This window comes from Onychostruthus taczanowskii, unplaced genomic scaffold (assembly GCF_017590055.1).
Source record: "Onychostruthus taczanowskii isolate IOZ18803 unplaced genomic scaffold, ASM1759005v1 scaffold19, whole genome shotgun sequence".
Classification (NCBI taxonomy): domain Eukaryota; kingdom Metazoa; phylum Chordata; class Aves; order Passeriformes; family Passeridae; genus Onychostruthus; species Onychostruthus taczanowskii.
Window position 1 is genome coordinate 9568780 of NW_024499128.1, and position 26694 is coordinate 9595473.

At 53.5% G+C, this 26694-nt stretch overlaps 2 protein-coding genes across 4 annotated transcripts in view; one reads left to right on the forward strand and one right to left on the reverse strand.

Moving 5' to 3' along the window:
• The first annotated feature begins 725 nt into the window (after window positions 1-725).
• On the forward strand, window positions 726-12024 carry LFNG (LFNG O-fucosylpeptide 3-beta-N-acetylglucosaminyltransferase). Its single transcript, XM_041401665.1, has 8 exons — window positions 726-1183; window positions 8087-8135; window positions 8957-9056; window positions 9207-9360; window positions 9451-9536; window positions 9822-9987; window positions 10203-10288; window positions 10376-12024. Exons 1-8 carry the CDS (start codon window positions 788-790, stop codon window positions 10440-10442), a joined length of 1104 nt encoding a protein of 367 aa, XP_041257599.1. The 5' UTR covers window positions 726-787; the 3' UTR covers window positions 10443-12024.
• A 5782-nt stretch (window positions 12025-17806) lies between these two features.
• TTYH3 (tweety family member 3) overlaps window positions 17807-26694 on the reverse strand; it is a 76307-nt gene continuing 67419 nt past the window's right edge. For all 3 annotated transcript variants that reach the window (XM_041401498.1, XM_041401497.1, XM_041401496.1), the window contains one exon: window positions 17807-23455. In XM_041401498.1, the coding sequence (XP_041257432.1) occupies window positions 23440-23455 (16 nt within the window). In that variant the 3' untranslated portion in view covers window positions 17807-23439. The remainder of the gene's footprint in view (window positions 23456-26694) is intronic.

Consider the following 26694-nt stretch of genomic DNA (forward strand, 5'->3'; position numbering starts at 1 on the left):
ACATATATTTTCAGATATCCCAGAACTTTGGGGCTTCAGAGCACGGTGCTGTGCCTGGGATGAGATTGGTCAAGTCTGGGAGCCTCTCCAGGTCTCGCTGAAGAAGGAATGAGAACAGACACTCCTGGCTCCTTGTCCCCAGATTTACCCACCAGAATGGAGCCTGGTGGAAGTGAGAGCAGCGCTGTGGTTTTTGGGGGGGGTTGGTGTGTTTGTTTTCAATTATGCTTTGCCTCACAGTAGATGGGACAATGCCTGGAGCTTGGTCAGGCTGGTCAGCTTTCTGGAAACCACTTGGACAGGGCTGTGAGAACATCTCGGTGCAGGGCTTTGGGCAGCCCGGGACGGGGAACGCACCCGCTGCTGCCGACAGAGCAGCGTGCGATGCTCCCAGCGCGCTGGGGGCTACAGGGGACCAGAGCGTCCCCATCCCCGGGTATCAAGGGAAAGGGCGGAGGAGGAGGAGGAGGAGAAAGAGGCACAGGCACCCTGCCCGCACCCAGCCGTGCGCTCCCGGCCGCGGGCACGGAGACGCGCAGGGCAGAGGCCGGAGCGGGCAGGACGGGGCCGGAGGAGCCGGGACGCGTGCAGGGGCTGGCGGGGGGGACGCGGGGGTCGGAGGGGCGCGGGCGGACCGCGGGCAGGGCCGGGCGGTGCCCACGCCCCGAGTGGGGCGGCCCCGGCTCCGTCCCTCCCCGGGCGGGGCGGGCGCGCTTTAAAGGCGGCTGCGCAGCGGGGGCCGGCGGTGGCGGCGGCGCGGAGAGGCGAGGAGCGGAGGCAAGGAAGGATGCTGAAGAGCTGCGGGAGGAAGCTGCTCCTGTCCCTCGTGGGCTCCATGTTCACCTGCCTGCTGGTGCTCATGGTGGAGCCGCCGGGGAGGCCGGGGCTGGCCCGGGGGGAGGCCGGCGGGGCGCAGCGGGCGCTGCAGAGCCTGGGGGCGGCGGCGGCCGTGGCTCCTCCGGCGGCGCAGGGGCCGCCCGGGCTCCGCAGCTTCGCCGATTACTTCGGGCGGCTGAGCCGAGCGCGGCGGGAGCTGCCCCCGGCCCCGCCGAGCCCCCCGCGGCCGCCGGCCGAGGACATCTCCCCCCGCGATGTCTTCATCGCCGTCAAGACCACCAAGAAGTTTCACAAGGCGCGGCTGGAGCTGCTGCTCGACACCTGGATCTCCCGCAACCGCGACATGGTAAGGGATGGGGACAGGGATGGAGACGGGGCTGGTCGCCTCCGCTGGCCGGGATGGAGCGGCTCGGGACGGGATGCAGCCCGGGCTTCTCCGCCGCGGTCCTGGCCCTTCGTTCTGTGCGATCCGGGTGATGCCGTGACCCAGCAAATACCACCTGCCGTTCGTTCCCTTTTCCCCCGTGTCGCTGAGCCGGGTGGTGTTCCGAGGCTGGCTGGGCTGTTCTGCAGCCAACTGTGTTTTCGGGAGGGTGAAATGCAGCGTTGCAGGGTGAGTGATGGAGGGAGCTCGACCTTAGCTCCTCACACTCAGAAGCCTCCCCAGACTCTGCCCCGGGGTCCTTTCCCCTGAGTATCTCCCATTGCAGAGCTGGTCTGCGTTGCTTTCTGTTGGTGAAACTGAGGCACGGTGTAGGGGTGGAGCCCAGCCCGTGCGTGCCACAGTCCGGGTCAGGTCCTGCAGTTGTGCTGCTCAAAGGACACCCGGGTTATCAGCCCAGGGCTGGGAGAGCGCCGGGATGTGCTGAAACTCTCAGACTCCTGGCAAGGGACTGGGCAGGACTGGAGTTGCTGGGAGCTCTGGTGGGTCTGCACCGGCTCACTCACACCGGGGCAGTTCCAGCGAGTCTGCTTCCTGACCTTACTGATGTCCTGCCCAGAGTCCTGGCAGTCCCTTACTCTGTCCTTCAAGTACTGAAGCAAAATTCAAAAGGAAAAAAAAAAAAAAGCTGTTTCCTTAGGAAATGTGCTTTGCCATTTGCTCTTAAGACACTTTTTCTACCCTTAGACAGCTTCCCAAAAGTAAGTTATGTCTGGTCCTAACCTTTTCTTCCTACTGTCTTCACGTGTTTCCTCCTGGCCTGGAACTCAGTTTCTTGCTCACAAACTGTTTTCCTTGGAAATCTGGAGTGGCTGAGGGTGGAGGCCATGGGGGAAGGATTGACCTGCCCATGCCCCCCTCACCCAAGTCTGCTGGACCTTGTGGGGTCTTGGCTCCTGCACTGTACCTCAAGAATTATCTTACTACTTTTTTCCCATGTGAATTGTGGGGTTTTTTTTTTCCCCCCCTCAGTTTTCCTAGGCTTGACAGTGGATCTGCCACTTGCCACTTCTCCTTGGTCCAGATTGGTAGTGCAAACCTCTTTTATGCTCTGCTGTCACTGCGAGGGGGTGGTGAGTGGTGGTGGAGTGAAACGCTCTTTGAGCACCTACAGATGATCCTGGGAATGGCTGCTCTTTTTTTTCTTCTCCCTCTTGTGAGCTCCGGCTTTCTTCTAGGTTTTTTTTTTTGTGCTTCGTTTGTCCGTTTGGATTCCCAGAGCCCTAAGGCTCGGCTCTCACGCTGTCCCCCTGGGCAAGCTAACAAAGCCCCTTTTCTCCTGGCGCAGAGAAAAGGCTTCGCAGCCTCTTGTGTGGCACTTTCCATGGGAACGAGGGAGCCGGAGCCGGCCGTGTCCAGGTCAGGTTGCCTAGAGATGAGGGCCATGAAGCCAGGGGGGCCGCAGCCCTGCGAGGTGCCTGCCTGACAAGCCAAGCCGCTGAGTGACGGCTCTTGTACAGCACTTGAGGACAAGGAGCTGCCGAGAGAGCTGGAGGCAGCACAAACTCCCGTGGAGCAAAGCAGGACTGTGGGGACACGAGGCAAAGGGGATGAGGCTGCCCTGCTGGGGGTGATTTGCTCTGCTCTTCCCATACAGCTGTCCCTGGGAAGCTTTGAGGCACCCTGGGCTTCTCCAAACTTGGCATCAAGTTGGGGTTTTTTTGCCTGCAGAGTGTGGGATTGGTGATTGGTGCTATGGGGCTCTTCTCTCTTGCTTCCCTGCAGTTAGTTCCTGCATCTCTTCCTTGCCTGGCCCCCTGGTTTCCATCCCAGGAGGGTGATTTAGTGGCAGCGGGGCACTGCCTTCGCTCAAACGTCTCTCTCGTTCTGAGTCAGGCCTGTCTCTGCTCATCCTCTCTCACTCTGGGTTTCACTAATGGTGCTCAGGCATGTGAGCTGCCTCACCAACGCGGGGAAGTTCCTGCCCAAGGGCTGAGAATGTCCTTTGCCTGATGCTGCGTCTCTTTCTCCTGATTGCCTCGCACTCAGACCCCAGCCTCCCTCTGGCTGTTCATTAGCCAGGCAGGAGGGGTGCAGACACTGCTGAGAAGGGGTTAAATCCAGCAGGTAGCTCCTGCCTGGACCCTGGCAGATAGGGGGAACAGCCATTGTGTCCTTCCTTGGCTGTTCTTTGTTCTGCCCACAATAGTCCCTGTTTCCTGCCCTCTGTCACCTCCAAGACACTGCAAAGGGCACCCCCTCCTCCTTCCTGCCTCTCTGCACAGGGAGAGCACATCCCTGTTCCCCTCTAAATCTCCTCTTTGGGTTGCACAATCCAGGCCAGACAAACTACTTTTGGAGGAGAATTATGGGCTTTCCCCTCTTTGCTTTGGGGAGAGTTTCCAGCTGTCTCAGTATCCTTAGGATGCTGGAGTGCGGGCTGGAGAAACTTTGCACTTGAAAGGAAAGAGAGAGAGGAAGAAAATGACCACTGAGCAGAAACCCTGGACAGGAGCAAGTCCAAATCCGCTTTCTTGCTGGGTGATCTGCAGCGGCAGAGTCGCCAAAGACACCTCTGCTGGCCCTGGGGTTACCCTGAAGGCGGCTGGGTGTCCCTGGGGCACCCCAGAGGCATCCAGGCAGCTCGGCACACGCCTCGGAGCCCGCCAGGGCTCCAGCCCGGGCCGCCGTGCCGGCAGCGTGGGATCCGCTGTCTGCCTCCCGCTCGGCGGCGCGGTAATTGCAGCCTTTGAAAAATTCCTGCTCTCGGGGCAAAGCCAACGGGTTTGCCTTCCAAAGAGCACGCTCCTCTGATGGCGGCTCCCAAATTTCTCTAGCACCTTGGCCAGGGTCCCCACCCACATGCTGGAGTGTGCTGGCATGCGAGTCTCACTCGCGCTCCCAGCAGAGCGGCTGAGACCGGGGACTGCTCATCCCAAACCAGCTCCGCGGTGCAGCTGCCTCCCCCCGGGCTGGGCTGTGTGCCAGGGCCTGCTGAGCACCGATCAACTCGGATCGAGTGTGAGGGTCCCTCCCTGCTGTCCCCCGGGGCAGCCTGTGTGAGTTTAAGGGGTGGGAGCCCCTTAATTGCCTGTCCCAAACGATGCTGCTGTCCTTGCCCATAAAAGCCCTGGAGCCGGTGAGCGGCGCGTGGAGCACCAGGCGGGAGGGTGGGGGACCCTTGCCGCACAATGAGCTCATTGTTTGTGAGGAGGTTATTAAAAATTATAGCATTTAAAATTACAGTGGAGGATTCTTCCTCTTGCTGAAGGGAGCAGGGGGAGGAAGGGCCCGCGGCCCTGCAAGCCCCTTCACCGCCTCTGCAGGTCCCAGCCCTGAGATCCTGTGCCAGCACAGACCTGCCCTCGGTCCTGGGGAAAGCCACCACCATGGATTGGTGCTATCATGGCACGCTGTCATTGCTGGGACATCGCCACCACACTGCTCCCAACTTGGTGAAAGGGTGGGGATTTTCCCCCCTAAACCCTTAGGATGGAGGGAAAAGAAGAACATTTGCTGTGGGGGACTGGGCAGCTCTGGCAGCATCCTGACCTGCTCCAGAACCCCTCCAGAACCCCCTGACCTGCTCCAGGACCCCTCACCAGCTGGAGACTGAGGCCCCCCCAACCAGCACTTCTTGCTGCCTCCTTTCCTCTGCACCCAAGTGGGGTGGCTGTGAAAAGGGCTCTGGAGTGCTCCATCCTCTGCCAGCATGGGGAAGTGAGATGTGGCACGGGGTCAGGATTTGTGCTCTGCAGGGTCACGGGGTGCCTGCCTGTCTGAGGTTCCCCTTTTGGTTGGTGGGGTGGTGGCAGGCATGGGGTGTGCTGAGAGTGTGTCACCCTGGGAAGTCACAGACCCACTCTGCCAGGCAGCACAGAGAGGGCCACGATGACCCCGGGGTGGCCCTGGCTGGTGGGACACTTTGTGCAGCACCCAGCCATGAGCAACCCACCAGCTCCACCAGGGCAGGGGAAATGAGTCACCCTGAAAGGAGAAATGGAAAAAAAAATAAAAAAAGAGCCTTCCCCAAGGGCAAGGAGGAGGCAGTGGGGGCTGCCGGCGGCTGCCTGGCTCCAGCTGGGGGGGCTGAGCCCGTTCTGGCCGCGGGGATCCCGGGTGCCGCCGAGTCCCGGCCGCGGGGCCGTGCATTGTGCGGGGCTGCGAGGAGCGCTGGCAGCTATTGTTCGGCAGGGATTTGGCATCCTGTGTTTCTTGAAGCTGCAGTTCTGAGAACAATGAGGTTTCCTGCAGGGGTTGGGGTGGGGGGGCAGCGGGCCCTTCCTCTCTTGCACCCTGCAGGAAAAGTTCCTGGGGTGGGGGGGGGGGGGGGGGGGGGGGGGGGGGGGTGGTCCAAGAGGTCCTTGCACCCCTCGGTGCTGTGGCTGGCACAGGGGCCAAGTGGGAGAGAGGTGGCTGTAAGGGCTGGGAGAGCTTTCTGGCCCTGCTGGGTCTGGAGGTGGTGCTTTACAGGTGACAGCTCAGGGATGTTGGCTGCAGTGTCCACTTGCACCGCTATAAACTGGAAGGTGCCCTCATGTCTGGTATCCTGCTTGAGAGATGCCAAAGGTGGATTCATATTTTTAACTTGTTCTCATCCTTTCCTGGCCTGTCCCCTCCCAGGCTTGGCTGTCACCTCTGCTCCTCTCCCCTGCAGCCCCAGGTGAAAGGCCGTGAAGGCAGGGTGCATCTCCCCTCCAAGAAACACAAATTAATTACAAAATTAATTAAAAAATGAATCCTTTAATTGTTTTAGTTCTAATTTAATGTCATGGTAGGGTCGGGAGGGATGTGGGAAACCTGTGAGGCCCCAGTAGGTGCCCACATGGGGTGACTTGCAGCTGTGTGCCCCTGTCCCAGTCTCTGAGGTGCCACCTGGTCCACCCTCACCAGGAATATCACAGGGATGTGTGTGGGGAGAGGCCGAGGGGAGATGCCTGGGTAGGATGAAATGTTTCGGTGCAGGCGAGTAATAAACAATTGTCCCTGTGGTCTATTTATAGAGGCTGAGTGCAGGATTAGTTGTGGGGTTATTTTTGGAGCAGCTGAAGGCAGTTGCTGGACGGCGCTTCTGAGCTAATCAAGCAAACATTTTCTGTCTCGCCTGTGCACAGGCTGTGTGCTCCCTGCTGCCCCCCCAGCAAGGCTGAAACCTGGGCTGGAGTGCCAACCCCTCTGTGTGATGGGGCTGTCTCAGCCATCCTTGGATGCTGTTCTGCTGCCCTGCTTCAGTTTGTACCCCAGTCAGTTGCCTGACCAGTCCCTGAGCACCTGGGGGAAATGGGGACCAGCAGCTGTACCCCGATTTGGTTGGGGGTGACACTCCTCTACACACAGCACTGACCTTGTGCCACCCCAGCAGTGACGTGTCCATGGAGACACAGCAACGACGGGCATCCTTGGCCCTGCAGCTGATGTGTCCCTGTCCCCCAGCTGTCCCCTCCTCACCAGCTCTTCCCCATCCTCTTTGCTCAGAGCCTTCCTGACCTCTGTCCCTCCCCACAAGCCAGGCTGCACGGCAGTCTGTGCATTTGTGAGAACTTGCCTTCCCACCTCCTCCATCATTTTTCCCCCCTGCCTTTTTCTTTTCTCCTTTTCAAGCCCCAAAGGTCACTTGTAGCCCCGTCCCCTCCCATTGAGCTTCACTGCAGCTCCGGGCTCTCCCCACCAGCCCCGGCTGGGGACCTGAGCAAACAGGGCTGGGTTAACCAGTGCAGCTGTATGCTAATGACTGCTGCCCGCTTAACTCTCCTCGCTGAGTAAAGTCAACCCCACTATTGTACCCAGCTCCTCAAACAAGCCACAAAACCCCAGCGCGTTCCCGGGGCCGGCTGCGGGGTGGCACCCAATTTCCAGCTCACTTGTAATTCATCATCCCCAGCGCTCCATCGTCCCCCCTCTGCTGCCTCCTGCCTTCCCCCCCAGCCCTTTTGTCTTTCTTCCTTTGCCCTTTTGTGCACGTCTGGTTTTTAATAGCGCTTGGCAGCTGGTTGTGGTTTCTCTCCTCCAGCTTTGTTTGCTGCCCGCTGATTGATGGCGATGCCTTTCCCACCCCCTGCTCTCTCCTGCTTCTTGTCCTTCCCCAAATCCCAGGCCCAGAGCAGCCCCTCCAGCCCTCCTTCCTGGGTGACATATGCCAGGAATTAGCTGTGTAAATAGAGGAGTGCAGCCGGGCAGGCAGCTCAGGGGCCCGGAGAGGCGGTCGGGTGCTGCCTGGCACCGTGGGATTGTGCTGGGATGGGGCAGTGGGGAACCATCCCCTCCTCGGGGCTGCCAAGTGGCGCTCACTGGCACCATCTCAGCCCCCTGGGGTAGGACACAGGGAGCAGAGAGGAGTCGTGGAGCTATTGTGCAAGTGGCCAAGGACAGGCACGTGCTGTTGACACAGGTGGGGACGCGGTTGGGAGTCGGCGCCATGGGCAAACACACCTGCCCGGGCGGCTGCTCCGGCGCCCCCGGCCACGCGTGCCGGCTCAGCTCTGAAATCCCTGCTCAGATCAGGCCGCGCTCTGCACCTGCTCCCCTCCATGCCCCCGCCTCTCCTTGTGCTGGGCACAGCCCCTGTGGCCCCCAACATCTCCCTGCCAGCTGCTCCCCATGCAAAAGGCAAGAGGATGGGGATGCTCCGTGCGGGGGCTGGGGTTTGTTCCCAAGGGGAGCTCGGCTCCCGTCCTGGTCTGAAGCTGGGTGTGTTGTGTGGCTGACTGGCTCCCCAGTGCCACTTTGGGGTTTGGACAAGGGGGAAGAAATCACCACCAGCTCCCTGGAGGAACTGATCCCAGGTGCTGCCCAGGGGTGCTGTGTCACATCCAGAGCCACATGGTCTCAGCCCCTCAGTCCTCAGAGGTGCCTCGTCTTCTCTTTCAGACCTTCATCTTCACTGACGGGGAGGATGAGGAGCTGAAGAAGCAAGCACGTGAGTCTGTGGCTCTTGTCCCTTTGTGTGTGTGACCTGGCCAGGTCCCCTGAAAAGCTCCCATCTGTGGAGCATGGTTGGTGGAGCCTGCCCTGGGAACTCTGAAAAACCCTCACCACAGGAACCTGGGTTGAGAATGACACAATTTGTTTCACTGGTGGTGCCTAAAGCACCCTCTGCCTGGGAGCCCCATCTGGGGGCAAATTTACTTCCCAGTCAGCCCAGCCCATCCCCTGCATGGTGCTGCTGGGGATCACAGTAACAGGGTGCCTTCGCACCACTTTGTCCCTGGGGTGAGCTGGGATGGATGGCAATGTGGACAGAGTTTCATGGGAGCATTTTCCAGGCTGGGGTCAGCGTGGTCTGTTCTCCCCATGCAAATGACTCCTTTTCAAGCTGGGAAGTGATTGCCTTTAAGCTGCGCAAGCAAAATAGGGCAGGGTTTTTGCTACCATGTCCTGGGGAAGCTCAGGGCTCACAGACACCCCTTCTGCCCCAGGGTGGCTGGTACACCCTAGGCAAGGTGATGTGGGGTGGCATCATGCTTGAAACGTGGATAGGGCTGATCTACAGTGCATCTGCTGCGTCCACATTCCTTATTCATCCCTTCCCTTCTCTCACATGGACAAAAAAGACATTCCCCCAAAAGTTCATTTGCCCAAAGCAATATAGCGTGTGGGTCACTGAGCATTGGGATCATCCATGAGATTCCATCCCCCTGGCACACCTGGGACATGAGTGGTGAAGTGTCACCGTTTGAGTGTGTGGGGAGGTGTGACCTGCACCAATGCTGGGCTCTGACCCCTCTTTTTTCCCTGCAGGAAATGTCATCAACACCAACTGCTCGGCTGCCCACAGCCGCCAGGCCCTGTCCTGCAAGATGGCCGTGGAGTACGACAAGTTCATCGAGTCTGGCAGAAAGTAAGCAGTGCCTGGAGCTGCTGTGGGGAATCACAGGGCTGAAGGGGGGCAGGATGGTGCAAACAGAGACCATTTGTGGTTTTGGGGTTGTACCTCAGCAAGGGGACTGGGCAGATGCCCCGGGCGGGTGTGACACTGCTGTCACTGCAGGTGGTTCTGCCACGTGGACGATGACAACTACGTGAACGTGCGGATGCTGGTGAAGCTGCTCTCCAGCTACCCCCACACACAGGACATCTACATCGGGAAACCCAGCCTGGACCGGCCCATCCAGGCCACGGAGAGGATCAGTGAGAACAAGATGGTGAGCCTGGGGAGAATTTGGGGCTGGTTTAATTTGGGCTGCCTGGAGAAGGAGCTGTTGTCTCACTGCGCTGGTTCCCCTCTCTCGCAGCATCCTGTGCACTTCTGGTTCGCCACGGGTGGAGCAGGGTTCTGTATCAGCCGGGGACTGGCACTGAAGATGAGCCCTTGGGCCAGGTAAGAGCATTGGCATTGCACTCCCAGGGGGACTCCTCATGGTCCCCAGGGCACAGAGAGGTGACATTTTTGGGGTTGGGTGCTGGACCATGTCCCATAACCTTTCTCTCTTTGCCTTCTGGGGGGTGTCTGCAGGGAGCTTGGAAACAAGCTGGGAAGGGCTACAGTTCCCCTAAAGTGACTTTTAATCAGAGCTGGGCACCCACTGGCCAAGCCCAGAATCCCGCTGGGTGCCCACATCCCCTGGGCTTTGCTCCTCTGCAGCCCCTCTCTGTCTCCCCGCAGTGGGGGTCACTTCATGAGCACCGCAGAGAAGATCCGCCTGCCTGACGACTGCACCATTGGCTACATCATCGAGTCTGTGCTGGGCGTGAAGCTCATCCGGAGCAACCTCTTCCACTCCCACCTGGAGAACCTCCACCAGGTGCCAAAGTCGGAGATCCACAAACAGGTACCCCAAGTTGTCACCTAAAAATTGGGCATCGTGGCTAAGATATTGATTGACGTGTGACCAAAACAGCAGAGGGGAAGAGCCCCATCCCTGAGGGGTGATGCAAAGTCTCACTGGAGGCTTTGGGAAATGGGGTGAATTTTGCAGCTCCCCTTTCCTCTGCTTGATCCTTACGGCCATGTCAGCCACTTCACCCCTCTGTGCTTGCCCCCCAGGTGACACTGAGCTATGGCATGTTCGAAAACAAGCGCAACTCCATCCACATGAAAGGAGCCTTCTCTGTCGAGGAGGACCCATCCAGGTGAGCTGGGGGTCCCTGTTCCCCCCAAACGGGGCTGCCGTGGAGCCGCCACCGTCCCGTGCTCAGCTTTGCTCCTCTCCTCCTCAGGTTCCGCTCCGTGCACTGCCTGCTGTACCCCGACACGCCGTGGTGCCCCACCAACATGGTTTACTAGGAGGTGCGCGTGCCCTCCAACCTCGTCCCGAGTTTCCCCGGTATCCGACGGGCGTGCGGGACCTGCGTGCGGGTGTGTCGGTCCGGCCTCGCCGCCAGGCGGGCGGACGGACGGACGGACGTCGTTGCTGTGGTATTGCACAGTGTGTGTGTACTGAAGGCTGCTGTGCGGCCCCTTGACCCCTGCCCTGCCTGCCCGGCTGCCCGTGCCCGCTGCCTGGTCCGGCCGGGATGGTGGAGAGGGACGGGAACTGAGCACTTACCCACCGGGCACCCGCGGCTGGCGGGCCCCACGCCATGCGTGGGGAGCGGCCGCAGCACGGGGCCCTGCCCCACCCCGGGCTTGCTTCTCCTTGATGGTTTGTTTTTTTTTTTTTCCCTTTGAAATGTTAAGTTTTTTTGGTGTGTTCTCCCCTTCTTTGCATCTACCCCTCAACCTGCTCCCGTAACCCCTGACCCAGCCCATCCTCTCTCCCAGTCCCAAAATCTCAGCAGCGAAGCTCTGGCTCCCAGTTTGGATGAGGGGTCCCTGTCAGTTCTACTCCCTGGCTCGGAAGGCAGAGGTGGGCAGGGGAAGCCTCTGGCCATGGCAGTGGCTCCTCCAGGGTCCTGCAAAGCTGCTGGGTGCTCAGCAGCCTCACTGGAGGGAGACAGTGGGGTGGCTGGGAGCTGGTGTTGGTGTAACTCCATTTCCCAGAGCTCCCCCCACACCGGTGAAGTGTTGCTGGCAGCATCAGTGGGTGAAATATTTAGAGACTGGTGTAAAGACTTTGTATAAATATGGGCGTGGGAGGAGGGATTTTCCAGAGCTGCCACAGTGGGGTGGGCACCGTGTTTGTCCAGGGTCTCCCTCCAGTTCTGCTCGGGCAGCCCTGTAGCTCTGCAAAGGAACACCTCGAGGTCTGCCCGGGGGCTGTGTGTGTCCCCCGTGGGGCCACAGCATCCTCCAGCCTTGCCCTGGCTGTGGCTGCTGCACCAGCTGGGCACCTGCCACAGGCAGGCAGCATCTCCCAGCCCTCCCATTGTGCTCTCCCTGATGGAGAGGGATTTATCCAGGGAGGGAGAGGGACCTCGCATCCTCCGAGAGCTGCCCCGCCTGCCAACACCAGCCTGCTCTCTGCCCCTGGGCCGAGCCAGAGCTGAACATTTCCAACTTGAAGCTGAGTGAAAATAGCCCATAATGGGTGTGTTGTAAATATGTTATTGAGCCAGTATTTTTTTTACTGTGCCTTTTTTTTTTTAAGAAAAAAAAAAAAACACATTGAGAAATATGTAGATTTTTAAAATGCTTTTTATACATTTTCTGTGGATCAGAAAAAGAAAAATCCCCGACCTCTGATAATCTGTTTAAGAAAGAAAAAAAATAATTTGCGATGTCTTGTAACTATCACTTACCTTAATTTATATGTTCCAGTATCTGGAATGTCACTCTGTGCTTTCTGTAACTAGGATGTGTTTAAAGCAATAGATGTGGGAAGGGGAACCAGCATGGACAGTGTGTTCTCAGGGACCTGAACCCGATCGCTGCCACGGGGTTCCCGTGGGAGCGGTCACCAATAAAGTGGCTTTTTTTGCTGACCACAGTCACCTGGTCCCGGGCTCCGGTGTCTCTTTATGGATGTGCTGCTCTGAACAGCCCTTGATCCCCCGCAGATGTTATCACCTCTGGCCGAGCTCTCAGGGATGCTCTGAGGAGGGGCTGCGCCTCCGTCCCTTTTTTCCCACGGGTACTGGGATCCTGCTGGCCATTTGCATCCCGGGGTGTGAGGCTCCTCTCCTCCTTCCCCTTCCCAAAAGGCTCGGGCAGGGCTTGGCACCTCAGGGCTGGTTTTTCCCAGGCTCGGGGCTGGGAGGGAGGCGGTGGGGATGAGGTGAGAGCCGGTTGTTAGCAGGGTGTTGTGAACAGCCGGCGGGCAGGCGTGTGCGTGGGAAGGTTGGGGGCTGCGGGGGAGGAGCCCCTTCCCTCCCAGCCCTCCCCTCGCCCTCTCCACCACAGTTTCAGCCAACACTGAGCATCCACCTGCCAGAAACAAGCCCCAGCTTTCATGGGCTGTGGAGGTAGCCTAAGATCTGCCCCCTCCATTCCCCAACCAGTCCTGTTTGTGCCAGCGGTACCAGCTTCCACCTGTGCCACCCCCTCCTCCCCGCCTTCCTGCAGAGCCAGCACCTTTTTTTTTTCCTTTTCGAGGCACACTTACTTACTTCACAGTTTCGCTTCAGTCTCTGGGTTATCAAGGGTTGGCCCTGCTAAAAATACAGCCTGGCAGGAAATTGGCGTGTGCTGAAGCAGCCACCCCTCCTCCCAGCCTGCTCACCCTTCAGACAGCCACAAAAATCAAAAGTCCCCCAACCTCTGCAGCCCTTGGTGAGGTGGGGCTCTGGCTGAGAGTATCACCCCAGAGAACCAGCATTGCCCTGGCCCAGCCACCCCAAAAACTGCCCTGGTGGAAGGGAAGGGTGGATGGATGGACAGCAGTGCTGCCTTCCCCAGCTGCCTGGGGCCAGGGATGGTGTGTTGGGTGCAGGATCTGGTGGCCCTCAGGCCTCCTCTGGTGCAGGGTCAGCAAAGGGACCTGCGTCAGGCACAGGAAGCTGTGACACCGAGCCCCATCTGCTCCCCCATGAGGTTTCCTATTGCTCACAGGCTGTGGTTTTGGCAGCGTGGGCACTTCCCAGCAGTGGTGCTGTCACCCTCAGTGAGCCTGACCCTCCCCTGCACCCCAGACAGGACAGGGAGAGGTGGGTTAAGTACCAGTCGAGGCACTGGGCAGCCAGGAGCTGTGGCTTGGGGCTGGGATGCTGCTGTGAGGAACAGGAGCCCCTGGCAGGTGTGAACACTGGGGGGATGCTGGGCATGGTACAACTCCTGGATGGGGTTTAAAAAGTAAAATAAATACAAATACAAATTAATAAATAAAGTTACAAATAAAATAAAATAATAAAATAAAACGAAATATATCCCACTGAGCCTTCAGGAGTGGGGGAAGGCAGCTCACCAGCCCTCCAGTTTGTCTCCCACCAGGCTCCCAGCCTCTCCCTCCTCCTTTCCCTACTCGTGGGCTGAAAAGTAAATAAATACAGGCATTAATAAACAAAAGGAAAACAAAAGCAAAGCCTGCTGCTCTTGCATACTTGGCAGACTCTGCAGGCCAGGCTGCTTTCATCTGCACCCCGGCGCTGGTGTGGGACGTCCTGTTTACTCTCGCCCGCTCGAGGCAGCTGATAAGGCAGCTGTACCTTTTGGAGAGTCTGGTGTGTGGTGATGGGGTGGGGACAAGCCAGGCTTGTTGGGGACACTGCCACTATGGAGACACTGCTGCTGTTGACAGCGCTGTGCCCAGGGGATGCTCCAGCACTGTGCCTGGCTAAAGGCTTTCCCTGTTTCTGGGTGGTTGCAACACTGAGGACAGAGAATAACACACACTGGTTTAGTCCTTTTTGCTGTTTCCAACCTCCTTTTTTTTTTTGGTTTAATTTGCATTTGGGTCACTTGCAGTCCCAGACTTGATGTGAGTCATGTGTTCCCAGCCTGGCTGTGGGGACTTTCACCAGGGACTGTGTGCATGGTGCTGGGACAAACACCCATGGTGGGACAAACACCCATCCTGGTACTGACAGCAGCGAGAAGTACTTGAGGCTTGGGGTGGGAGGGCGGTGTTGGGAGACAACAAAACTTGTGTGAATTGGCTCCAAGAGCCACTTCCAGCTGCTTTGGCCCAGAAAACTGGAATATTTGTGGGAAATGAACATAAAAGCGTCCGAATCGCGGGGCCTGAGCGATGCATGCAGCTGCAGCTTTGGGAGCTGCCTGTCCCAGTGCTGGGTGGGAGAGTGCTGGGACCCCCGTGGGGGCATGATCTACATCCCACCACCTCTGTGCAGCTGGAGGTGATTTAATCCACCACCAGCACTGTCTGCCTTGGACTGAGGGGCTGCAAAGCCCTGCAGCAGAGAGCGATGGCTGTGGGATGGCTGAGACAGCACTGGGATGAGCAGAGTAGCTCTCAACCACTGCCCCTTTTTTTTTTCACCCTTCTACTATTTCCCACCCCTGCATAACATGCAGGTGGTTAAAATAAATAACCCAAAAGCCCTGCAAAGTTTATTTTTCCCTTCCTGACTTTTAAGACCAGCCTTGAATCTATCAAAACCAATCCCCCTTGCCCCAGAGCTCCCAGCAACTGCTGTTTCTGGTCTGCCTCAGCTGCCCAGTGGGGCCAGTTCTGCTGCTGTAGCCATTTGGCAAGCCAAGAGTGGAGGAGGAGATAAATTGAGCATCTCCAAAGCATCTGGAAACACTTCCCACAGCGCTGCCAGATGAGATCTGCGAAGCCGCGGCACCACCGAGCAGCCCCGCTCCCAACCCCTCCTTCCTCCTCCTCCTCCTCAGTGGATGTGTCCCCCTTCAGCCCCCACCAAACCATGGTGCTTTCACCAGGAAAACAGTGCTGGGTCTGTGCTTGTCCACACTGAGGACAGGGACCTGCAGCAGCAGTGACACTGCCGCAGTGTCACCACGGTGTCAGCGCTGGGTGATGCTCCAGCCGTGTCCTCAGCCTGGTGAGCCCCCCGTGTTTAGGGTGGCTGTTGAGTTAGGAAGCCCTTGGGCAGCGGGGGCTATTCTGCTCCCTGATGAGCAGCCCATGCACAGCCCCAGAGCTGATGTGTCTGGAGCAGCTCAGGAGTGGCCGGGTGATTTACGGGGTGCAAGCGCCAGGGTCCGTGAGGTTTGCCTGGTGGGAAGAGGAAGCGGGTGGGAGAAGCACCCGCATCTGCGACACCTCGTAGTGAGCAGGGAGCTGTGCTTCCTCCCACTTCCCTCCACGGACCGAGAGGGATTAAAAAATCCCTGAGCAGGGATTTTTGTTGAGGTCATGCTCCAGGCAGAGCCGAGGCAAACGGTCCCAGCAGCAATGGAGAGCCCAGCTGCAGAAGGAAAAGTCCTCTGCTCCTGCCACCATCCATCCCCTCTCCACCAGGCAGCAGCACGAAGGCACAGCAGTGTGGCCAGCTGCTTCATCATCATGGTCACAGTGAGCCGACCCTCTGTCCCTGCCTGGGCACTCCCAAATGAACTGGGAGACACTGGAGTGCTGGGACAAACCAGGCTGGTGCAGGGCTAGGCTGGACACACGGGATGAGGAGGAGCCCTGGATGGAGAATTCCCGTGGCTGCCTCAGCTCACAATCCCTCCCGAGTGCCAAGCACAGGGCTCCAGCATCCCCACGTGGTCAGACTGCTCGGAGCCTCCCTGCTCGGGGTTTTCGTTCCAGAGGACACTCAGCTCTGTCCTGGCCTCCCTCGCAGTGCAAGGAGAGGACACGACCTCCTGGAAGCACCACGGACTGGGGAGGGGAGATGGGTCATTCCCCAGTGTGGTAGCAGGGGGTGTTTTGATTGGAGAGTGATTGGCATCTGACTCCAAGATGCAGAAGGATTGAAAGACATTTTATTGTTAAGTGTAGTATTAAGAAATCTACAATTCTTATAGGAACAGAAGTGGACCTGAGACTTGATTGGTCTTAAGGTGAAAACTTCTAACATTGTTGGTGTGATATGAATAGCACTTTTAGCAAATTATATCTATAAACAATGGTTATAGAAAGAGAGATAATAATTGTTTGAATTTTTTTCTTCTAAGATTCTTAGGCATATCTATCTTGTGAGAAATTGTTTTTGTTCTTCCTTCCACTGAACTGAGAATATCTACACCTCAGGAGTGAGGGTGCTTCGGGAGGGGCTAGAGAAGATGAGCTGCAATTTCAGCTGCCTGCTGCCTTCCTGGATTGGTGGAGAGTGCAAAACCCCTCTGGACCTTTCTGAAGAACCACAAATCCAGCTCTTGAATGTGCCTGATGGAAGCAGCTGGGCAGAGCAGGCTGCAGCATCAGCAGCAGGTGCTGCCTGCACAGTGCCACGTTCAGCAGAGATCATGACCTGCAGTTTGGGCCATTTCCCACCCCAAGAGGTGACAGCAGATGGGGACATGCAGTCAGTAACCGTGTCCCACAGCCACCAGCTCTGCCTGATGGTTTTCCATCCTCCAACCCACGGGAGCTGCCGGAGGCACCGCTCGTGTTAGCACAGCTCAGCACACCACAGAGCAAATACGATTGAAAGCATCTCCCCAGGGCACCCCTCCCTGCCTTATCTCCCAGGACTGAGATCTAAGGGACCACTACTGAAGGCTGATCTGAGGGTGAGGTTTATTCAAACACATACTTCACCCTTCCCTCTGTTTTCTCCAAGCCCCAAATGGCTCAGGAGAGAGCTCAGCCCTGCTCCTGCTGGGACTGGGAGCAGTGCAGAGGGAGAGCCAAGCTGCAGCTCCTGGGGGTGGCTGGAGGACACTGGGAGAGGTCACCAGGAAGGTGGCCTTTGCATGTTCCCATAAACCTGGTAAAATATTTACACGGATGACTCTGATCTAGGCTTTATTTTCCTACATGCCATGAGATTCCCTTGACTGCTCCAAGCCCTTTTAGAGATTTAGAGAGCAGACTTAATCATCTCAGGTCAGGAATGGAGATGGAAAACGTGAGTTCCTCCTTTAGATGGAAATAAAAAAAAGAGGGGAGACACACATCTGTCAATTATTAGTGAAGGGAGGAAAACTGGTGTCTGTTGGGATTCACAGCCATGAGGGGTAAGTCACAACAAGGAGCCCTCTGTGCTTCTGAACTGGACTCGTGGGCAGGACTTGAGAGCACTGGTGTGGGTTTCAGCCATACTCACAGCATTTAAAAAAATGCACAGCATTTCCAAAGGCAGAGTTGAATTTTTGCTTATTCCACACCTAGGAAGGGAGGGGCTGAGGTCAGGGCAAGAATAGCACAGGATGGGGGCAGGAGCCCAACGCCTCCTTTGGCTGGCAGGATCAGGCAGAAAACAGATCAGGAAAATTAGAGGAAGGTAAAGGTTTCAGTTCACTACGTGATAGTGATGTGGTGGTGGGCCAGTGATCAGAGAACTGCACAAACAGAATTAAAGAGAAACCCACGATACCCTGGGGCAGCACTGAGCATGGTGAGCTCATGCTGAGCTTCATCTTCCCCCAAAGAAAAGCCTTTGACAGGGCTCAGCTGGTGGGGCACCATCCCAGGCCATTTTTCCACATTTCTTGTACTTGTGCTGCTGGAAATGAACCACTCGTGTTTATTGCTGCTCCAGTGAGGAATAACCAAAGCAGCAGAGGGACCTCAAGGGGTTAAAACACACTGGGCACAGGAGAACATCTCCAGGCTGATGTGTTCCATGCCTGCTCCAGCATCTCCTGCCCCCAGGTACAAGGACATCCCCACAGCAGCCACCAGACCAACCCCAGGCTCCCTCTGGGAGAAAACACAGATCAATAACCAGGAACAGTGGTTTTAAATCGTTTATTTTTAAAACATGAAACCCAAGCTGAATAGAAACCACAGATATTACATTTAGGTTTTTTTGTTTAGTATTTGCAAACCAAAAAGTTACAGTAAAAAATAGCTACGTTACAATCAAGAGAACTACAGAATTAAAAGTAAAGATACAAAAATGGGCTCAATCCTCTTTAATCTTCACAATTTAAAAACATTTTGGGTAAGTGCAGGAACACTTGAAAGAAACTAGCAGGTCCAAAGTTTAAAAAAAAATTATATATATTTATATATTATATATGTATATAAAGTGGTGTGATATACAACCATTATGGTTAAGAAGAAAAAAAAAAAAACAAAACAAAACAGAGAAGTTACAAAAAGGCCAGGTACATGTTCACCATTAGGTTTCTGTGCACAGTGTCCAAGAAAATAAACTTCCCTCTGAATGATGTGAATAAAACTCATGGGGCCTCCCGTTACCAAGGGACCTGAGGCACGCGACGTGACGGCTGGGCAGCTGCACCCAGGGCAGAGGACAATGGAAGAAATGAGGCTTTTCTGGGACTTCAGCAGCCTCCTGGGCACAGGCCACTGGAGAAGTCTTGGTGTGAGATTAGAGGAGGAACAGGAAGGAAGGAGTTGGGAATTGCATAGTGAGGAGCAATGTGGTATCAAATACGCAGAGCACCTAAGAGCTTCATGCTACAGTTATCCTCTTTAGGAAAGGAGTATTTTGAACTTTCTGGTTGTACATCAATTTATGTTCCACTTTGTTCATGCGGCCACAGGGGCTGGGTGAGCACCTGGGAGCTCCAGTAACCCATCCCTCGTCTCCCAGCTGGGCAGCACACTCACCATCACGGCTTGGCAGAGATCCCACACCCCCCTGACAGCACAAACCACTTGTCAGCCATCTAGGAACTGCTACCAAAACATCCCACGCTTCTGCTGGGCCTCCTGGGCTGCCTAGGGAAGCCATCCATAGCATGCACACAATTTCTGGAAAGGGGAGGTAGGCTGTGGTGAAAGGAGGCACAGACCAAGCCTTGTCAGGTCTGTCTCAAGGCATGAGATCTGTCCTCAGGACCTCCCTGGAGGGCTCTTCCTCTCCCACCCAGAGGTGTCACTGAGTGGCAGTGAAAGAAGACCCTGGCTGCTCCCTGGACCCCAGGCAGGAGCAGCTTCAAAGACAGCTCCTCTCCCGAGCTCAGGGAAAACCCACCCACCTCATCTCCTCTGGAACTGGGGGGGTGGCAGGGATCAACAAGCCAAGACACTTCTCTCTTCTTCAAAGGGCTCAGAATGGTATTTCAGTGGCTGCTGGGAGGGAGAGAAGGGGGCACCACAAATGAAGCCTGGGCTTGCTCCCACAGGTACCTGGACCTTGCTCTGGGGGCACCCACACACTCCTGTCTCCCACCACCCTGCAGCACCCAAAGCTCTCGTGAGCAATGGCTGGGCAGCTCCCTGAGAAATGGTTTAACTCTCAGAAAGGCCAAACTTTTCATGTAGTTTCAGGGAACTGCTATGGAAATCCTGACTTAGGATCACTTAAAACCCCATGCACTGTGTCCCCCTCAAAGCACTCAAATGAACATCCCTTGCATCTTGGCTGAGATGACTGTACACGGAAAATCAACACCTATCGAATGGAGAAAACTTAAAAAGGACAGGAGGGGAAGGGAGCACTCCATCCTTCACATTTGGATACATGGATGCACGCTAAAAATCTTAGCTTGAACCCTTTTATCAGCACACAAAATGAACTCAGTTTAATAATACATACAGGATACAAACACTACAGTTATAATTCCCAAGACAGCACAAGAAATTCACAGCCAAGTCTTGATTTGATTTCCTTTACAATTACAATGCAGTCTTGAACACTGGACACAAGAGTCCAACATGCTATTTACATTTCACATTGTGGAGATGTTTGTGTGCTTGGAAGAGTTCTCAGTTCCAAAAGAAAGTGTCATTCACACATGATGATGCAGTGGAAATAAACCAAGCCAACCAGACAAGCCAATGACCACATTTGTGCTTCTGAAAAAGTAACATGAAGTGTCTTCACCGATGCAGTCACCTTCCACCGGACAAGCTGCCGTGCACTCTGCAGTCAGCGAGGTGTCCAGAGGCCAATCTCAGCTCCTCCAACTTCTGGACCCTTTTTCTAGCAACCAGCAACATGAGAAATGTCTGATAAGGTCAGCTGGGACACACCAAGTGATACGGCCTCGGCGTTTTGTCACATTAAAAACAGAGAGACACGATGGAAGAGAGAGAAGTCTCTACAGCTTTACCTCCTGCAGCTTGAAGAGTTTGGACTCCCTCAACCATGAATGCCATCCAGAACAGATGAGTCTTCGCCAGATAGCACCTGCTGTTCACCCGAGAGGGAGGCACAGAGTCTGGGAGATCTTGGCTTCTCAAAGTCCCCTCCTCAGACTAAATGTGACCATATGGATGAGACTGATTATGTCGCAGCCATAAGAATAGGCAAAGGCCATCTGTTCTTCAGCAGATCTGTTCAGACCAGCCTGCAGAAATGCCACACTGTTGCTCAAGGTTCCAGTAAAACAAAAAAAAAAAAAAAAAGGAAAAAAACCAAAAAAGTAGTAGTAATAATAACAATAATAATAAACCAAAAGAAACCCATTTGTCTGTGTTTCCTATCCAGCGCTCTGCACAGCATGCAGCGGGGCAGCAGAGTTCCAGGATGCTTTACAAAAGTGCAATATCCATGTCAAGTAAAGGAAGTGCTGGCTGGACACAGGTACACTGCTCACACCGCAGTCACGTTGTGCTGGCCTCCAGAGAGCAAAATGTTATCTCCATAACATTCTTTCCAGTTATGTGTTGAAGTCACAGAGCACTTATCTCCACAGCTGTGCCTTGCTGCGAGCCCCAAACACTGTCAGAAGTTGTTCTGGGTGTTGGAAGTGGCTATGCCAGACCTTGGAAGGAAGCAGGTCAAGGTGGCTGCTCTGTCAGATGCTGCAAACAAAGGCTCACTCCTGTTCCTGTGTGGCACAGACAATGCCACGGTGACGATTTAGACCCAGCCCAAAGTGCAGTCACACGCAGGTTCAGGGTGCATTCTGTGCACAAAGGAGATGGTACACAGAAGCACTTGTTTTCACAGGGTTCCCCACACCCTCCAGCCTCCAAAACACTTGCCTTCCACCAGTAGGACTGGGCCACAGATTTCAGGGCAGCTCCCCTAAAATTGATAATGTGAGTAGCAATCGGAGCACATCCTTGCAAGGAGGGATGATGGCAGAACAACTCAGTCTTAAAAAGGGTTATATGGCTCTTGATTCTTTCTTCAAAGTGAGGGAAAGGTTGGGGTTCCCCCCAGAGAACAGCTGGGTGCTTGGGGCCCTGCAAGATCTTCTCACCACACCCTGCACACCCACATCTCCTGGTAGGCTCTCAGACAGGATGGAAACCCTGCGGCTCGTGAGCCACAGTGTCCCTCCATACCACCTGTGACCAAGTTTCCCTGCCCTTGTTATTTGATAAAACAGAGGTAATGTTTCAGTGTGAAGCCCATCCAATGTGTCTGAAAGGGCATACTCAGTCCTGAGCAAGAACATCCTGCTTCCAGAGATTTATGGTGAAGCGTGAAGTTTATTCCAAACCTTTCTCTTCCTGTCTGTATGGTGATGCCTCCTCCCTGTCTCTCACTCCTTCGACTGGTAACAGCTGGCCTTGCAGTTTAGTAGTGGTTTCTATCTTAAGAGGAGTCTCAAAGCTTGCTGTGCCACAGAGCTGGTACCATTTCCCAGCAGATCCCTCCAGCCTGTTTAGCTGCCTGCCAGGAGCAGTTCCCACCTCACTGCAGGAAGGCAACTGACTTGAGTAAAGGCAGGTTGGTAATTCTGTGCCCCAAGCTGCAAACGTGGGGTAAACAAACACAGAGTCTGAACATCACTGAGGTGACACTGAACTGCCTCTGCCAACAGCTCCACTCCAGTTTGAGAGATGTTTCCCACTCAATTTCCACTGTCAGTTATTTAATACAATGCTCAGCAGCTCTGCTAAGATGCCCCTACTAAGAGGTAAAAAGACAAAAAGGAACATTACAGTCACCCTAGTGAAAGGGCAGTAGTTGACAGCACCTCCCAAGAGGCAGTCTCCTCTTCCAGCAGGAAGCTGCCAGTGCCCTTTGGAGCACTGCTCTTCAGTGGGAAGTACAGCACCAGTGAAGGATGTTGCCCTCTGCAGGCACCCAGCTGCCCCTTTGCAAGCCTTGTTCTGCCTCACGTCTAGAAAATGCCTTACATGTGCATTAGTATGGTCAGATAGTGGTTAGCAATGTGCCTTTGAAAACTAAAAAAAATAGAATAAAATATAAATCTGTTCTGACAGTCACAATGTTGTCGAGGGTTTTGGACTCTAAACACAGAAGATACACTGACAATAATCTTGTGAGTTTGTTAGGAATGAGGCTCCAAAAACCTCCTTCAATGCCATTTCAGCAACCTTGTGCTGTAGATTATGGTTTATAAAAAAGGAAAAAAAGTAAGTCCAGCAGAGTTCACAGGTCATTCCCACGTGGAAAGCTTGCATTTGCTATAAATCCATTGGTGCTTCCAGTTTCTCTTGCTTTTGCAAGCTGACTGTCCCATAAGATCTAGCATCAGAGAGCCAAAACTCTTTAGTGCAAAAATACCTCCCATAAAGAATTACAAGTCTTTCCCTGGAAAAATTTGGCACCAAGTGAGTGGCTGGCTCCTGTTTGATCTGTGTCAGCCTAGGAAAGGCAGCACCCAGAATGCCATCTGCAAATACCTGGGCTTCCCTGGTGGAGCAGAGAGGCCAGCTCCAGAGCAGTGGACAGGGTAACTGACTGGTGCTGGGCCCCCTGCTCCTCCTCAAGAATTCACGTGCTAGATATAGAGGGAAACAAAAAGGCATTTTCTTAATGGATTAAAAAAAAAAAAAAAGTTAACCAGGGCAGTGAAATGGTTTGCTCTTCTAGAGCAAATTCCAGTGGATATGCAGTGACACCCTGAGGCAGGAGCTCCCTCCTCCCTCACCCAGGGCAGTGCACCAGAGGATTCCCACCAGAATTCTGTGCTGTGCATTCCCCCAGCATTCCCTCGTTGCACACCAGCCACAGGCACCCAGTGCTGCTTCTTCTGTCTGACAGGCTGCTGGTCCCACTGCAGAAGTGAAGGACATCTACCACCATCTTTCACCAAGTCCCTCTTGGAACAGAACGGGGGAAGAAGGGGGCAGAAGATGTTCACCACCTGTTCTGCCAGGCTGCTCTGGTAAGCTGGCCTGGGTGCTGTCAGCTGCTGGCCAGCACACGTTTGCTCTCTTGTACTACAGGGTGAAGGCTTAAATTCAAAAGGAGCTTCCACTCAGTGGCCAGGTACCAGGTTGGAAGGGTGGTCTGGGCTGGAGAAACAGAAGGAGCTGCACTAGATTTTAGGCAGAACAGCAAGATTGTTCTACAAGGACAGCACAAGGGCACAGCACTTGGCACATTGTTTAGTCTGACTGCATGTGTGGGTTTTGTTTTTTGTTTTTGGGTTTTTTTTTTTTGTTTGCTTTTTGCTTTTGCTTTTTCATTTTAATGCACACTGCCAGCATCTGGACGAGGTTGGTTGGTGGCGAGGTATTTGGCTCTCATGCTGGAGGTGTACTGGAGAAAGAAAAGACAAGACAAAAAAAACAAAACAAACAAACAAAGTTAAGTCAGAATGACTAATGTCACGATGGAACCACAGATTTCTACCACTTCTCAGCATAACATGGTGTATATTTACAGCAAGCATCTCAAGGAGCTGCTGACACAGTCTTAAGAGGAAAATTTCACAAGTCACTGCATAGTTCACTCTGAGTAACATTCTGCCAGTCTGCTGCAGGGGTGCTGGCCAGGCCAGTGCAGATGTGCTGGTGATTTATCCAAGCTCTCTAGAGAAGGAAATCCAACAGTCACTAAGTCAAAACATGGCATATGTTGCTTGGGAGAAGAAAGGGAAATGGGAATGATGCAGATGTAAAAACCCACCCCACACTTTCATCCTCTATTAGTGATGGTACTGCTTTCAACCATGCCAGAAAAGGAGGTTGAAAAGAAAATGGGTGCTCACTGCATCTTCACATTGCATTTTACAGCAATGAGGGCATCAGAGGACTGCACGTGCCACGGATGGGCAGCCTGAAAGAAAAGTGAGGAATAACTAAATGATTTATGCCCAAGAAAGAACAGACCCTATCAGGCTGGAAACAGGCTGCCATCAAACAGGATGATATCAGCAAGTTATCAGGTGGGTGACAGCCCACTGTGGTTTGGGATGCAAGCTGTGCACTGTGCAGCAGCAGATGAGACTCCAGCGTGGGGGTGAGAAGAGCAAGTCAGAGAGATGAAGGTTAGTTTGATTTGGAGGTGGTGGTGCTGTTCTTATTCTCCTTTTTATTCTAAGCAAGGTAATCCAAAACAGCTCCCAGAAGCTACTGAGTTAACATGTGTCATTCAGCTTTGAATAATGAGCTGAAAAACATGTGAATAATATCCAGCAGTAAGAACAGAACTTTGCCTCTTTATGCCAATGTGTCTGATATCTTCTGGGCTCTGCCACCACAATATTAACAACCAAGCAATGAGGACAGACATTTCATTCCTCTTTTTATACCCTCTGGAGCCTGAATAATTCTATAATATCCACAGCTTACTTCCCAAGAGTGCTCTTCAGCATACTGACTTTTTATCACCTCTTAAACCAGACCACATAAAATAGCCAGTTAAGCTGGCAGAGACAACTGAAAGGCACTTCCACACCAGGAGGTATGATTTATCTTGCCCACTGGGAAAGAACATTATGAGGCATCTTCAGGCTCTCAAAAGCTCAGCTGTCCACAGGGGTTTTCAGAGAATTAACAGTATTTTATCAGTTTTCCTTCAAAGACTGACCTGGGTTGAACCTCTGCACAATAGAAGAGAGAAACTGCTCCTCTGGCAGAGCTGATCCCAGCAGCACAAGATGAAGACACCTGTGGCTTACTTGCACACTCAGCTTTTAGTGTCTTCCATAATTGGAAAACTTTTTTCAGAACATGGATCTTAATATAAAATTCTGGCCCAGAAATGGCACCTATATTTAGAAGACAAAGGGTACATCTGTTCTTTCTGAGATGTATTTTTTGTCAGTGAGAGGGCAAAAGATAGAAAATAGCAAGCTGAGCTACTTTAAGGACAATAATCTATACAGTTTATTAAATGTGATTACTGTTTTAGAAATAAAGTTTAGGGTGTTATTAATACATAGGAGAATAACCCAACAGGCTCAGAGAGGTTTAGAAGTCAAAGAACTTTCTCATAGAGTAAGTAGGGCACATTTCAGGTAGTGCAATGCTGAAATTACCAGCCAAGCCTCATGATAAGAAGAGCTCCTTAGAAGGAAAAATGCATTTGAGTGCTCATTTTCCATTTGCATTCTCTGAAGTGACATGTGATAGGAGATGGGTATGAACAGAGAACTTTTCCAGGTGCTAAAGTTTTCTAAGAAGTATTTAGAAAAAAAATCTCAGATAATGGAAAGGTTATTGTGCATCTTTTCTGAATCTAGTCACATGAGTTCAGCACACAATATGCAATATAAATTTTCTTTAAAGCATTAAAATCAAGAGGACCACTTGATGAATTGCATTTCAAAGTTGTACAAAGTACACCTATCATGGCAGGAGAAGTTGAAAAGAATTCCCTCCTTCCTCCAAAAAGAAAAGACCCCACAGTTGTTTAAGTGTCACTAAAACAAAGTAACCAGGAACACAAGATGTGGAGAGTCAAGCAGAGAGTATTTTACATTCAAACCTACCTGCAAATCCACCACAAGGAACAAATCAAGACTCAGAGTAGTCAGAGTTAGGGCTGATGTTCTCTCCTTAACTGAGGATTTTTGCACCTCTGTACCCCTTCCCAGTTGAACCGAACCAATCACTCCTTTTGTTAAGTGTATTATTAATAACCATGGCAAGTGTGACAGAAACCTGGCAGCAGAGAGCCAACACTCCCCTGTGCACCTCTCCCAGCACAGCATCACCCTCCAGGTACAGCTGCTTTCTCCACATGCTCAGTCCTTCCTCAAGTCCTTCTCTGCATCCTCTGCTGGGAAGCAGAGGAAAGATGCTGTGGAACACAGAGGTCCCAACATCTGGACAGGCCAGCAGATGAAGATGTATCAGCAGACACTTGCCACTTTTGGATATGAAACCAAACTATATGATCCAGAGTTAAAGTAATTAAGTCTTCAGTTGCTTTAAAAAAAATTCACTATGTTTTAAACTCCTTTAAAAAGTGATTCTAAAGACAGAAAGCCTGAGCACAACCGAGACCAAGGAGGGCTTGGACTCCACTCTGAGGCCCACAGCTGTCAGGTTCACAGTTGCATTTAGTTTCCTTTAAAGAGGAGCTTTCATAGAAGGTTAAAGAACATGCACAATTCAGTCATTCTTCCAGCACACTCACTGGAAGTACCCACGTGCCTATACACCCTCATTTACCCTTTCAAAAACAGCACAGAGGACAAGTTCCACCCCATACCTCCACCTCACTCTCAGCTTCCCCAAGAAGGGCACCTGAAAGAGTTCTTGTTACCATTCCTGCTGGTTGCCTGTGCTATTCAACACAGCACCTCTCAGTCACTTACCAGCCAGCTCCAACAAACACAGCTGATTGCACACAGGGTTATTTTTGTAATTCTCCAAAGAAAATAAAAGTCTCTGCTCCACATTCAGCCTTGTTGAGGGTATAAACTTTCATAGGTGTGGTTTGCCAGCATATACTAGGTAGGCTCTTAACACACATGGCCTGGGCACAAAGGAATCATTGGCTGCAAAAAAGCCTAATTTTAAGGAATGAACAGGTTTTTTTAGAGGCCA

What these genes read in the sequence shown, in the direction of transcription:
- LFNG (XM_041401665.1), top strand. Translation starts at nt 788, where the DNA reads ATGCTGAAGAGCTGCGGGAGGAAGCTGCTCCTGTCCCTCGTGGGCTCC. An exon ending in TCTCCCGCAACCGCGACATG is followed by an intron (nt 1,184 to 8,086) that starts GTAAGGGATGGG and finishes CTTCTCTTTCAG; the next exon opens with ACCTTCATCTTCACTGACGG. An exon ending in GGAGCTGAAGAAGCAAGCAC is followed by an intron (nt 8,136 to 8,956) that starts GTGAGTCTGTGG and finishes TTTTCCCTGCAG; the next exon opens with GAAATGTCATCAACACCAAC.